Source organism: Anopheles coluzzii, chromosome 3 (assembly GCF_943734685.1).
Source record: "Anopheles coluzzii chromosome 3, AcolN3, whole genome shotgun sequence".
NCBI classification, from domain to species: Eukaryota; Metazoa; Arthropoda; class Insecta; order Diptera; family Culicidae; genus Anopheles; species Anopheles coluzzii.
This window is the reverse complement of record NC_064671.1, coordinates 56,903,659-56,916,178: the sequence shown is the minus strand read 5'-3', so window position 1 is coordinate 56,916,178 and position 12,520 is coordinate 56,903,659. Positions and strand designations below refer to the sequence as shown.

The window sequence follows — 12,520 nt, the reverse complement described above, 5'->3', positions numbered from 1 at the left end:
CGTTACAAAAACCCGGAATAAAATTAATTGTTTAGTGAATTCTAAAGCTTGTTTAGTGAATTCTAAAGCAACAAATTTTAAAAATAGTCAGCATTCAAAGAATATTCGATCCGTTTGCAAATCTACATTGAGCAAGATGCCGAAAGCCGCGAAAGGACACGATTGCATTGCATGCGATCGCAAGAATAGTGCGTCGAATATGGTGCAGTGCGATAAGTGCAACGGATGGAGCCATTTCGACTGTGCAAATGTTTCGTGGAGCGTAAAAAACGAAAAGTGGTCATATGAAAAGTGCAAAGCCGCGGAAAAGGTCGACGAGTATCATGCTGAAGGTGAAAGTAAAATGGTGCCCGGCAGTAAGCCTCAAGCTAGCTGCGATTTGGTTCATCAAGAAGAAACCAAAGCAGCCCATGGCGATGGCGATCAGGAGCCGACAAGGAAGCCAATCCACACCGAGCAGCAAGAAGCGACCGTACGAGAATCCGAGCAATGAGCACCAGAACGTGGATCGCGCCACGCAGTTAGTGAAATGTCGAGAAGTTCATCCAAATGCACGTTGATGAAGCTTCTGACCGAGCAAAATGAAACGGTGAAGCGTCTCCTCGCGGAAAAGGAAAAGATGATGGCCGACCATTTGAAGCTGCAGATTGACTTGCAGCGTAGAATGGACGAACTCGAGAAACGGTCCAATCGGAGCGATGGAAAAAGTGCCTCTGAAATCTCATCGGTCGTTAGAAGTGAGATGAAGACCGCGAATTGGGTGCAAAAGCAAAATGCGTATTTACCACATGCCGCTAGCAGCTGGGAGCCCCAAGCAACTATGCAGGAACACCTTACACCTTCGACGAGTAACCAAAAAAGGTACAGTGATATGGTGAGAGACAAGTTGCACAGAGAGAGGACAGTGAACTGTCTGAGACCAACTGCAGATCAGATTGCAGCCAGACAAGCATGGCCACGAAAATTACCTGCGTTTAGCGGAACGCCTAGGGACTGGCCACGATTTTATAATAGCTACGTGGAGTCAACAGCAGCATGTGGATTTTCAAACGTGGAAAATCTAGCTAGACTGGAAGAGTGTTTGTTTGGCGCAGCACGGGATGTGGTTGAAGGCTGGTTGGATTCACCTTCATCCGTGCCGTTAGTAATTAAAACCCTCCAGCGTCTGTTTGGCAAACCATCCCTCGTGGTTACGGATATGGTGCAGAAAATCCGACAAGTGCATCCACCTAGACCCGAACGCTTGGACGACTTAATTACATTTGGGTTGGCTGTTCAACACTTATGCAGCCAGCTTAGTTCCGATGACCGAAAGCACTACTTAGCTAATCACGAGTTGCTGGAAGAGCTTGTCGATAAGCTACCAGCGTCAAGGTAGTTGGATTGGGCCACATACAAACGAGCAATCCAAGCCAAACGCCAAATAGAGCCTACGCTATATGAATTTGGCCTATTCATGGAAGACCTGGTAGAAAAGGCTAGCGATGTAACTAAGTACATTCCTCCTAAATCCAGCACGTCAAGGCCTGCAAGGAATCATGACCGTTCGCACGTCTTCCTACATGCACCAGCAACCAACAGCATCGAACAAGACAGGAATACCAGTCCTTCAAGCTTCACCTCAAGTGCTAGAAACCAACCACAAGGTCCAGAGAGAGTTTCCTATGGGACAGGTGAATGTCTAGTCTGCCACGATCCAGCACATCGCGTTAAACACTGCGATAGCTTTAAACGCATGAGCCTTGAAGCACGACAAGCCTCCGTGAGGAAATTCAAACTGTGCTATGTCTGTTTGGGAATGCATGCGTCCAATCTATGCAGATCCAGATACGTCTGCCAAGTTTCGGGTTGTCGAGAACGACACCACACGCTACTTCACGAGGGTCCACCAGATTCCACACCCACGGTAGCTGACTGCAGAGTCCATCAGATGAAGGAGAAGCCGTCTGATACCTTATTCCGGATTGTGCCTGTTTCAGTATACAACGGCACAGTAACCGTCGAAACCTTGGCGTTCCTGGATGAAGGATCGTCTCTCACACTGGTGGAAGCAGCGTTAGCGGAACAACTTGGGCTGAAAGGGGATCCGGATCCGCAAGAGCTTCATTGGACTTCCGACGTCAAAAGGAATGAAGCTACTTCTCGTCGCGTCAGTCTGCAGATCTCGGGAAAAGGGGGTGAGCGGCGCTATTCAATAGCGGCCGCTCACACTATCAACAAGCTAAGCTCTTCCACCACAAAACCCAAATTTAAAACATCTGATAAGAAACCTTTACTTTGACCTTTACTGGACATTCCACTTCTCACCGTCGACCACCCCGTTTCACAACTGCTCATCGGGTTAGCAGACGTAGAATTGCTAAAACCGCTGGAAACACGTTCGGGGCAGCCTGGAGAGCCGATCGCCGTTCGCAGTGCGCTAGGGTGGGCCATTTATGGAACGATAAATGCAAGTAATAAGGAGAGATGTCAAAGCGCTCATTATCTCAACACCCATCTGATTGAGGATAGCCACCGATCCTCCAGCAACAAAGAAAACAATGATCAAGAACTGAACGAGACCATGCGGCAGTACTTTGCGTTAGAGGAAAGTTCTGTGTGTTCCTTTAACAAGTTCCTGTCAGAACCTGAAGATGTGCGTAGAGCAAAAATAATATTAGAAACCACTACAACTAAGTGCAATGGCCGTTACACTACGGGCTTGTTGTGGAAAAGCGATGATTTCCGTTTTCCAGACATTAAACCGATGGCGATGGCAAGGCTTCGATCCCTCGAGAGAAAGTTAGAAAAGGACCCAGACCTGAAAGAAAACGTACATAATCAGATACGATTGTATGTTGAAAAGGGTTTCGCACATAGGGCGGAGGAGTCTGAGTTGAACTCGGTTGAACAAAAAAGGGTCTGGTACTTACCGCTCAATGTAGTTGGGCATCCCCGAAAACCAGATAAAAAGCGTTTAGTGTGGGATGCAGCAGCCAAAGTAAGAGGAGTATCGTTGAACTCGGAGCTGTTGAAAGGGCCCGACCTGTTAGTGCAGCTGCCCACCGTTCTTTGCAAATTCCGCCAACGCCTGGTGGCATTTGGGGGAGACATTGAGAAAATGTTCCACCAAATCCGTATAAGAGAAGAGGACAAGCACTCACAAAGATTCCTCTTTCGTTTCGATCCAAACCATGAACCACAAACCTACATCATGGATGTCGCAACATTTGGAGCTTGTTGTTCTCCATGCTCAGCCCAGTATATAATGCACCGAAATGCGGAAGAACATGCCAACATATATCCAGAAGCGGCAGCCGCTATCAAACAAAGCACATACATGGACGACTACTTCGATAGTTGCGACACGTTGGAAGAGGCAATTAATAGGGCAAAACAAGTACGGCACATTCATGAGCAGGCTGGATTCAATATGAGAAACTGGGTGAGCAACAACAATGCTGTCCTCGAAGGTCTAGAAGAATCAACGAGCGATCGTGATCTGTTTATAAACTTCGGTCAAGAGGGTAAGCACCCACGCGTGCTTGGAATAATATGGGACCCCGTATCAGACTCATTCAAATTTTCTGCAAACTGGCATGAAGAGCTGAAACCATACATTGATGGCACCAAGAAGCCTACTAAGCGCATAGTTCTGCGAATCATCATGAGTCTGTTTGACCCATTGGGACTTGTGGCGCCAGTGCTCATCCATGGCAGAATGATGATGCAAGATCTCTGGCGTGATAACCTAAAATGGGATGATGAACTAAATGAAACACAGTATAACAAGTTTAAACGATGGACGGCACTACTTCCCTGTATCCATTCCCTAAGAATCCCGCGATGCTACTTTGGAGTGAACGCGTCAAACACACATGCTCCCCTACAATTGCACATTTTTACCGACGCTAGTGAGTTGGGGTACGGCTGTGCGGCCTACTTCAGAAAAGAGACTCCTAGCGGTATACGTTGTGCGCTGGTTATGGCACGAAGTAAAGTAGCCCCCTTACAACACCTGACGATCCCCAAGCTAGAATTACAGGCAGCGCTACTGGGCGCAAGACTAAAACGCATGGTATGCGACAGCCACGACCTGGAAATTAAAGCCACGTACTTCCACACAGATTCTGAAGTAGTGCTTTCGTGGATCAGAACACCTACCCATGAGCTAAAGCAGTTTGTAGCATGTCGAGTAGGCGAAATATTGTCACTATCAGACTCAAAGGAATGGAGACACGTCCCTACTAAAGAAAACCCTGCCGATTGTTTAACAAAGTTGTATACTATGATCGATCCACAAGGCAGATGGCTGAAGGGGCCTGCGTTTCTGTATCTGAATGAGAACAACTGGCCTGCGCAAAAACCGATTGAAGCTACAAACCAGGAACGAAAAACATGCTACATCTCAGTGCATTCAAGCCCAGCGTCACCCCATAGAGAGCTAGTAGTAGGTGCATTCAGAATTTCCAGTTGGAAAGTTTTAGTGTGAACTGTCGCAAATCTTTGGCGTTTCGTTTCCAATTGTCGGCGTAAAGCAAAAGGTCTGCCAATACAATCCCTCAAAGCCACCAAAAGGCAAATCGGCAGTATCAAACAAAAAATAGCAGCAGAACATACACCCCTAACCAGCGAAGAATACCAGAAAGCCGAACGATTTCTGCTGCAAAACGCACAGATGGATGCTTTTGAGAAAGAAGTTCAGGTGTTAGCTAAGTCCAACTCGACTCACGCCCCACGTACCACTCAGAATGAAACCGCACCTCAAGTACCACGCAATAGTACGCTTTATGGCTTAACCCCCTTTTTAGATGAGTTTGGGATCCTGCGAATCGATGGGCGCACAGCCAAAGCTCATCACATTCCCTTCGATACAAGATACCCCATCATTCTACCGAAAACACACTACGTTACAACACTTATTTTGAGGGAGTATCATCAACGCTTTGGTCACGCTAACAACGAGACTGTGGTAAACGAAGTACGGCAACGTTTCTACCTAAAACACCTGCGATCCAGCATGGCCAGAATCGCCAAAAACTGTCAACGATGCAAAATCAAGAAGACGCAACAATTACAGCCACGAATGGCACCGTTGCCAGAAGCAAGGCTTACTCCATATGTACGTCCGTTTTGTAAAGTGGGAGTAGATTATTTAGGGCCGATCGAGGTGGTTAATTCGAGGCGCAAGGAAAAGCGTTACATTGCAGTATTCACCTGTTTAGTGACGAGAGCGGTGCATTTAGAAGTAGCGCACAGCCTTTCTACTGAAGCCTGCATTATGGCGATAAGACGTTTCGTTAGCAGACGCGGAGCTCCCAGCGAGATATTTTCCGACAACGGGACCAATTTCGTTGGAGCCAATAATGAACTCACGAAACAACTGGCGGACATCAACTACTCTTGTCCCGAACATTCACCGGTGTTCAGACCAGATTGATATTTAATCCCCCTTCGGCACCCCATATGGGAGGCGCATGGGAACGGATGGTGCGAAGTGTTAAGGAAGCTATGCTAGCACTGGATGACGGTAGGAAACTGAACGACGAGATACTCCTAACCGCATTAGCCGATTCAGAAAGTCTGATCAACTCCCGACCGCTTACCTATATGCCGCAAAGCTCGTCAAATGCAGAAGCGCTTACACCCAACCACTTTCTGTTAGGGAGTTCATGCGGAACCAAGGAGCAGCTGCGTCCCAACGTAGATTTAGCAGAAACACTAAGAAGCAGCTACAAACGATCTACAGCTTTAGCCGATGCGATGTGGGACCGTTGGTTGAAGGAGTATTTGCCAGCCCTGAACACTAGGTCCAAATGGCGCGAAGATACGCGTCGGTTGAATGTTGGCGATCTTGTATTCATCGCTGAGGGTCCGCGGAAGAATTGGTTGAGGGCGAAGGTTGAGGAGACGATAGCCGGTAAAGACGGCAGAATAAGGCAGGTGGTAGTGCGGACGGCAAACGGCAAGTCACTAAAAAGACCAGTAGTTAAAATCGCTGTTCTTGATGTTGAGTGCGATTGCGATACAGTATAGGAAAGTTACCACCCTTCAAACACTTCATCTTTATCGTCACTGAGCAAACGCGCTATTTATTTAGTAAATCCTTGAAAGCGTAAAGGATTGACGGGGTGGAGTGTTGGCACGTTTGCCATGCGGTTTGTCAGCACATAAAATGTTTGTTTATAAAGATCGGTTGTCACTTCTCCATTCGCGATAATCCGGGCTGGTTATCAAACCGAGCACCAGGTGGCGTTAGACAGGAGGATAACACCGACAACAGAAGATAAACAGGGGGAGATAGAAACAAGGCGAGAGGGAAATGAAGTTACGTCCGATAGAGAGAGAGAGAGAGAAAGAGAGAGAGAATACAAGAAATTAGAAACTAGGTCACGGTCGAGAACAGGGGTCACCAATAGTGATGAGTCAAGTACCACTTTTCACTGTGTGGTGCTGTGGTACCACACACAGTCTACTGTGCTGTGTGTGCGTGGTACCACACTTAATGTGTGGTCACACAGTAGCTGTGTTCCCGCACAGTTTTTGCACAGTTACTGTGTTATCGCACAGTTAGTGTGCTTTGCACACTTTTTGTGCTACGCACAGCTACCACACAGTTTGCACAGTTTGTGTGCTTCGCACAGTTTGTGTGCTCCTCACAGTTATTGTGTACAATCCGCACAGTTTGTGTGCTCAGCACAGTTTGTGTGCTCCGCACAGTTTCTGTGCTCCGCACAGTTAGTGTGCTCCGCACAGTTTGTGTACAATCCGCACAGTTGCATACAATAACTGTGCGGAGCACACAAACTGTGCGGAGCACACAAACTGTGCGGAGCACACAAACTGTGCGGAGCACACAAACTGTGCGGATTGTACACAATAACTGTGCGGAGCACACAAACTGTGCGGAGCACACTAACTGTGGGGAGCACACAAACTGTGCGGAGCACACAAACTGTGCGGCGCACACAAACTGTGCGGAGCACATAAATTCTGCTAAGTGTGGCACCACAATTTTATAAAATGTGCAATTGTGCTCGCACATTTTACTGTGCTGTGTGTGCGTGGTGGCACAGTGCTACTTGACTCATCACTAGTCACCAAGGGTCATGCTATCTCGGTACGCAAAAAAGGGCAGTACGCAAACGATCAGCTGAGAGACCGGACTATTTTTAAACCGCGCCTACACCCGAAAACCATTATTCGCTTGTGAAATCGCCGTTACAAAAACCCGGAATAAAATTAATTGTTTAGTGAATTCTAAAGCTTGTTTAGTGAATTCTAAAGCAACACCCAAGGAAATTTCTCCGGAAATACGTTTTCCGTTATCAGTGCACCACTTAGGGGACAGAGCTCAGCGCAACTACTTTCGGAATTAAATGACGAGTATTATCAAAACGAATAACTTATCCAGGTCGAGCAAGAATATTAATTTTAACGGGTATCTCTGTTGCTTCTAATCGCTACTGCTTTTACTTTATTCTTGAGCATAACGGCGCTCTACGAATCAATTATCATAACCATCAATCATTTTCATGTGGGCTAAACTTTTTTCTTATTTTTTTTATTTGTAGATGGATTTGGATTCTGACACTGAGGTCATGTTGAGTACGAATTTCTCTTTGCGTTACATCTTACTAAAGAAATGGCGCAATAAAACCAACGATCTGTGGAAACATCGTAAGCGAAATGGACAGTACTATGTGTTATTTCCCGAGTTATTGAAACAAGAAGACAAGTTTTTCCAGTATATGAGAATGTCGAAAAAAACATTTTATTTTATATTGAGAAAGATAGAACCTTTCATCGCCAAGTTGCCTACACATACTCCATATATCTCTCCGGAAGAACGATTGATGGTAACTCTCAGGTATATGTTATTTATATTTTATTTTCAAATATTTTGATATAAAATAACGTAAACGAGCGTGTGACGTGGTTGTTCAAAATAACTTTTTCGTTTTGACTCGTTGAATGCTAAACTAGAACAAAACCCAATTAACTGAGTGGCAGCTTGGCTGGACATCGGCTGGCTCGATGGCGAGCTGGCTGGCGGGATGGCGGGTTGTCAAGCTGACAGGCTGGTCGCCTGGTGGACAAGCTGGCACGATGGATTGTTCAATCGAGTATTACTGGAGTGCTGGCCGAATGCGCGCGTCGACACGCAGGAGTCTGGTTGCTGTTGCTGGGTACACCGCACAGTAATGTTGCGTAGCTGTTACTTGGCGTACGCGTAAACACGTGGCAATAGCAGAGCTATATGGTTAACTATATTTAAAAAAAGTAATCGATAACAACTGTTCTACTATAGTTCATTTTTTTTTTATGTTGTCTTAATTTTAGTTCATAAAAATAGTTCATAATAATTCGTAAAGCATCTAGTAATGTACTAATTTAACTAGTTATTTGTTATTTGTTATTTATTTATTAAAATTCAACGGACCGCAAGTGGCCCACTTGAAGCGAATTCATTTACATTAATTCATTATAACATAGTCACATTACGGTCATTCATTTGTCACGCTTAGTCTTAAGTAACATAATTAACATGTAAAAGGTCGCACGACACGAATACTATTCAACAATGCGGTGCGCGACATGTCAGGTTGATGACGATCACAAATGACATTAAACTCACGGCACATACGATATATGTGTCCTTTTTTTACGAATTACCCTATGAGCAAATTGTATTATTTGCTCACGAGCATCCATTTGATCCTCTTCTGACAACGAATCCAGAAGAGGAACAAAACTCATCATAGCATGATAGTTGCCACTTTTTTCTTTACGCTCTTTTAATATATTATGTATCTCTTTCTCTAAGTTTACCAGCTCCTCCAAAACAGCACCATCTTGTCGCCGTTTTTTTCCCGCTGCCTCCTTTAACGAATTATCAACTGGTTCCGTTTCAAATAAGTCGTCTTCACAAACTTATTCATCGAGATATTCCGGAGCAGTGGCTGTTTAGAAAAATAGCAATTTTCAGTTAATAATTTATACGTTCGCATCTGCATTATGTAGTGCTATAATCAGATCAAATAGTATTTACACTAAAAAAATGATTTAATGTCAATGTCTAAAAAATGTTTTTAGCTTCTATTTTTCAGATTTCTTTCTACAGGATTGCCGTTCAAATCACTGTCGTTCACTTTCTGCATCGCTCACAATACGATTGGTACAATTGTTTATGAAACATGTGAAGCAATTTGGAAGACATTGAACGAAGAGTTCATTCCTTTTCCAACAACTTCAGCTTTCAACAAAGTGGAAAGAGAGTTTCTTAACAAATGGAAATTTCCTAATTGCATTGGTGCCATCGATGGCAAACATGTAAAAGTGAAGGCACCGTCAAAATCCGGTACTCAATATTTCAATTACAAGAAATATTTTTCTTTGCATTTGCAAGCAGTAGCTGATGCCAATAGCAAATTTATAGCCGTTGATGTTGGCGAATATGGGAGTCGTTGTGATAGTGGTGTTTTTAAGACATCAACGTTGTATCAACTAATACAGTAGAATCGCTTGAATATTCCTCCTCCCAAACCACTTCCTGGCACTAGACAAGATGTGCCTCACGTGCTAATTGGCGATCAAGGCTACCCATTGAAAACTTTTTTACTGCGTCCCTACCCAGATAGTGAAAATCCAGCCAAACTTCATTTCAATGAATTGTTAAGCATAGCAAGACGTTGCGTTGAATGTGCTTTTGGCATACTAGTCGCTAAATGGCGATGCTTAAAAACAGAATTACAAGTAACTCCAGAGCATGTCACGTTAATAGTCCAAACAACATGTTTGTTACACAATATTTGTATGGAATTTAAAGAACCACTACCAAATCCAGCTAAAAACACAAGGGCTTCAGATATCAATTATAATAGAGCCAACAACCATTCATCTCACCAGGCAACGGATTTAAGAGATTATTTCAAAAATTACTTCTTTAATCACATGGATTGATATAATATAATGCTAGAAATAGATCTATAATACGTAAACATGTTTCGGTAAAATATATTTTTCTCAATTTTTTCTTATTTCAAAATAGTTACTGAAAAAACATTTTTAAAACGATTTTGTTTCCTGATAAATGACTGGTTGTGGGGCAGAAATTTTCCTATAGTTTGTGGTGTTAATAAAATAATGCATTTTCTTTCAAAATATCACTATTTCTTCGGATGTTACTTTCAATACTGGCTCGTAAAATTTCATGTAGGATAAAACTACACTTTTTATTAATTAATATTAATATTAAATTAATTTTATTAACCCTTATTATTAATAAAAAAGTGCAATCAAAAACATATATCTTTAGTTTCATCCGGAGCAATTTCATGAACTATACTACTTTATAGAACAAATGGTATGAGAACACACAAATTCGTACATAAGAGTTTTGCGGTAATTATTCGGTAGGCTGGCATGAATTGATACGGTACCCGTCCGGCAAAATGAGTGTATTTTTTGAGTGATTTGACCGTCCCCCGTTAGAAGTTACTCTTAGAGGAATGAGTTACACCCTCGCGCGAGCCCTCTCCCTCCCCACCCGTAACGCACGGTGGGCTCTGCAGTTCTCAATGTGTTGTGTTCTTTCCAATCATGCTACCAACACATCCAAAGATATTTGTTTCTTTCGTTTCTCGTTTTCTTTCATGCATTGCCACGATCGCAAATACGCACTTATTCTAACAACAAACACAAACACGGTCATTTTTGGTTACATTATACACTTTATTGAAACATAAATTACACTTTCACAACACATTCAGAATCTATCATACTCACGAATGGCGTCATACTGCAAAATACCGGGTCGAGCCAGGCTGCGGGAAACTTGTCGACAATCTGCGTTGCCTCTGTTCAGTAAATTCCTACCTGTCGATGCACGCACTGCATGTGCGTCTGTACACACTGTTCACTTCACACTTCACCAAAACACACCGGCGCACGAGACTTTGAACGAAATACGCATCAACGCACAAACACTGCGCGCGGGACTTAGAACAAAACGCGCACAACCATCTCCGGCAAAGCGTCACGCTGTACTGGTGGTTTTGTACGCGTAGGAGGGGGGACATACGGAGCGATGGTTCGATGCTGTACCCGGCAGGCAATTGACAGCTAAACTGACGGCGCCGGAGGAGGAGAAACGGGCGCCCAACCGTGCATGGCTCAGGCGCCCAACGGAAGACATGATTGGGCGTGGGGGGGTACGGATGAAACGGACCTCCCGTTCTTTCGTGTATTGTTTACATTCGTTTATCCGTGTATTTCTTTCATTCGGGTTGTATATCAACACAGCTAATTTTCAAATCGACCGTTATTTTATTGATAATTAAATATTCTAAAAATACACTATTTTTCATACAAACCTAATTCAGCGCACGAAAATGGCTATCAGGGAGATTTCCAGCATTCACCTGTAATTAAATAAAAAAATAAAATATAGAATAAGTAAACAAAGTTATTTGCGTTTCATATAAATAAAGCGTAGAGAATGCAATACATTACCAGTAATTGTGAGAAGCCATGTTGTTTTGAACATGTTCAAACAATTTGTTGTAGCCGCCTAAACAAACATGCCTCCAGTTGAAATGATAGTATGACGACGAACGTGCAGGAGTTGCGTCGTCATCGAGGACTAAACCAGCTTCATCGTTTTGTTTTGGCAGCATTCCGTGACCCAGATGTGATTGTCCTTCGTGATGAAGTGTAACTAGCCGACCGTACATGGTATGGCATTGATGAGAACGGCTTATCTGAAACTAAAGAAAGAAGAATAATATCAGTCAAGTGCATTTCATGCTGATCGTTCGTGATCGTTTCTTGTATGTATAAAGGAATAAGGGGGACATTTTTACAGATTTTTTCATTTGCACGCTTCCTACCCGCACCAGTGTAACCGGTGCTAGCGGACGAGCTAACACCCAATACTATGCCATAGATTTGGGCGCGGTTGTTGCGTACAGTATCGGACAGAATGATAGGGCATTGGGTTTTTAACGCACCGTGCACCCGTTGGGCCAAGTTTATGTGTGGTTTGTATGTGTTTCTGTTTGTGTGTATGTGTGTGTGTGTGTGAATGTGTGTGTGTGTGTGTATGTGTGTGTGCATGTGTGTGTGTGTGTGGATGTATGTTTGAATGTGTATTGATGTGTGTGTTTGTTTCACAAGTAGGTCGTTTCGTATAGATTTGTAAGTAGCTTTTTTGTGTTTTGGGTTAGGTTTTTGGTGTGATAAGCAGGACCACCGCCCTCGCGATCAGTGTGTTTTCGATATATTAACAATGTTACGGTCTTCTTTCGCCGTGGTCTTCTGAGGACGTCCGGTTGACTTGCGCGTTTCGGTTGTCCAAGCGCGTTTCAGTTGTCTAAGCACGTTTCGGTTGTCCGAAGCGCGTTTGCCACAAAAGTGCGCGATCGTTCCATTACGAACTCGATCCTTTTGCGCTTAATGCCAGCAGCAGCCATTCGCTTTTACATATGGCGCTGATAATCGGTACAACGTTTACCTCGACCCATTGTTACTAACATTGCTT

At 43.8% G+C, this 12,520-nt stretch overlaps 1 protein-coding gene across 1 annotated transcript; it reads left to right on the top strand.

Moving 5' to 3' along the window:
* Nucleotides 1-5,445: 5,445 nt before the first annotated feature.
* On the top strand, nt 5,446-9,942 carry LOC120959791 (uncharacterized). The gene is made up of 4 exons (XM_049608934.1): nt 5,446-5,925; nt 7,554-7,849; nt 9,090-9,476; nt 9,510-9,942. Exons 1-4 carry the CDS (start codon nt 5,446-5,448, stop codon nt 9,940-9,942), a joined length of 1,596 nt encoding a protein of 531 aa, XP_049464891.1.
* The last annotated feature ends 2,578 nt before the right edge of the window (nt 9,943-12,520 follow it).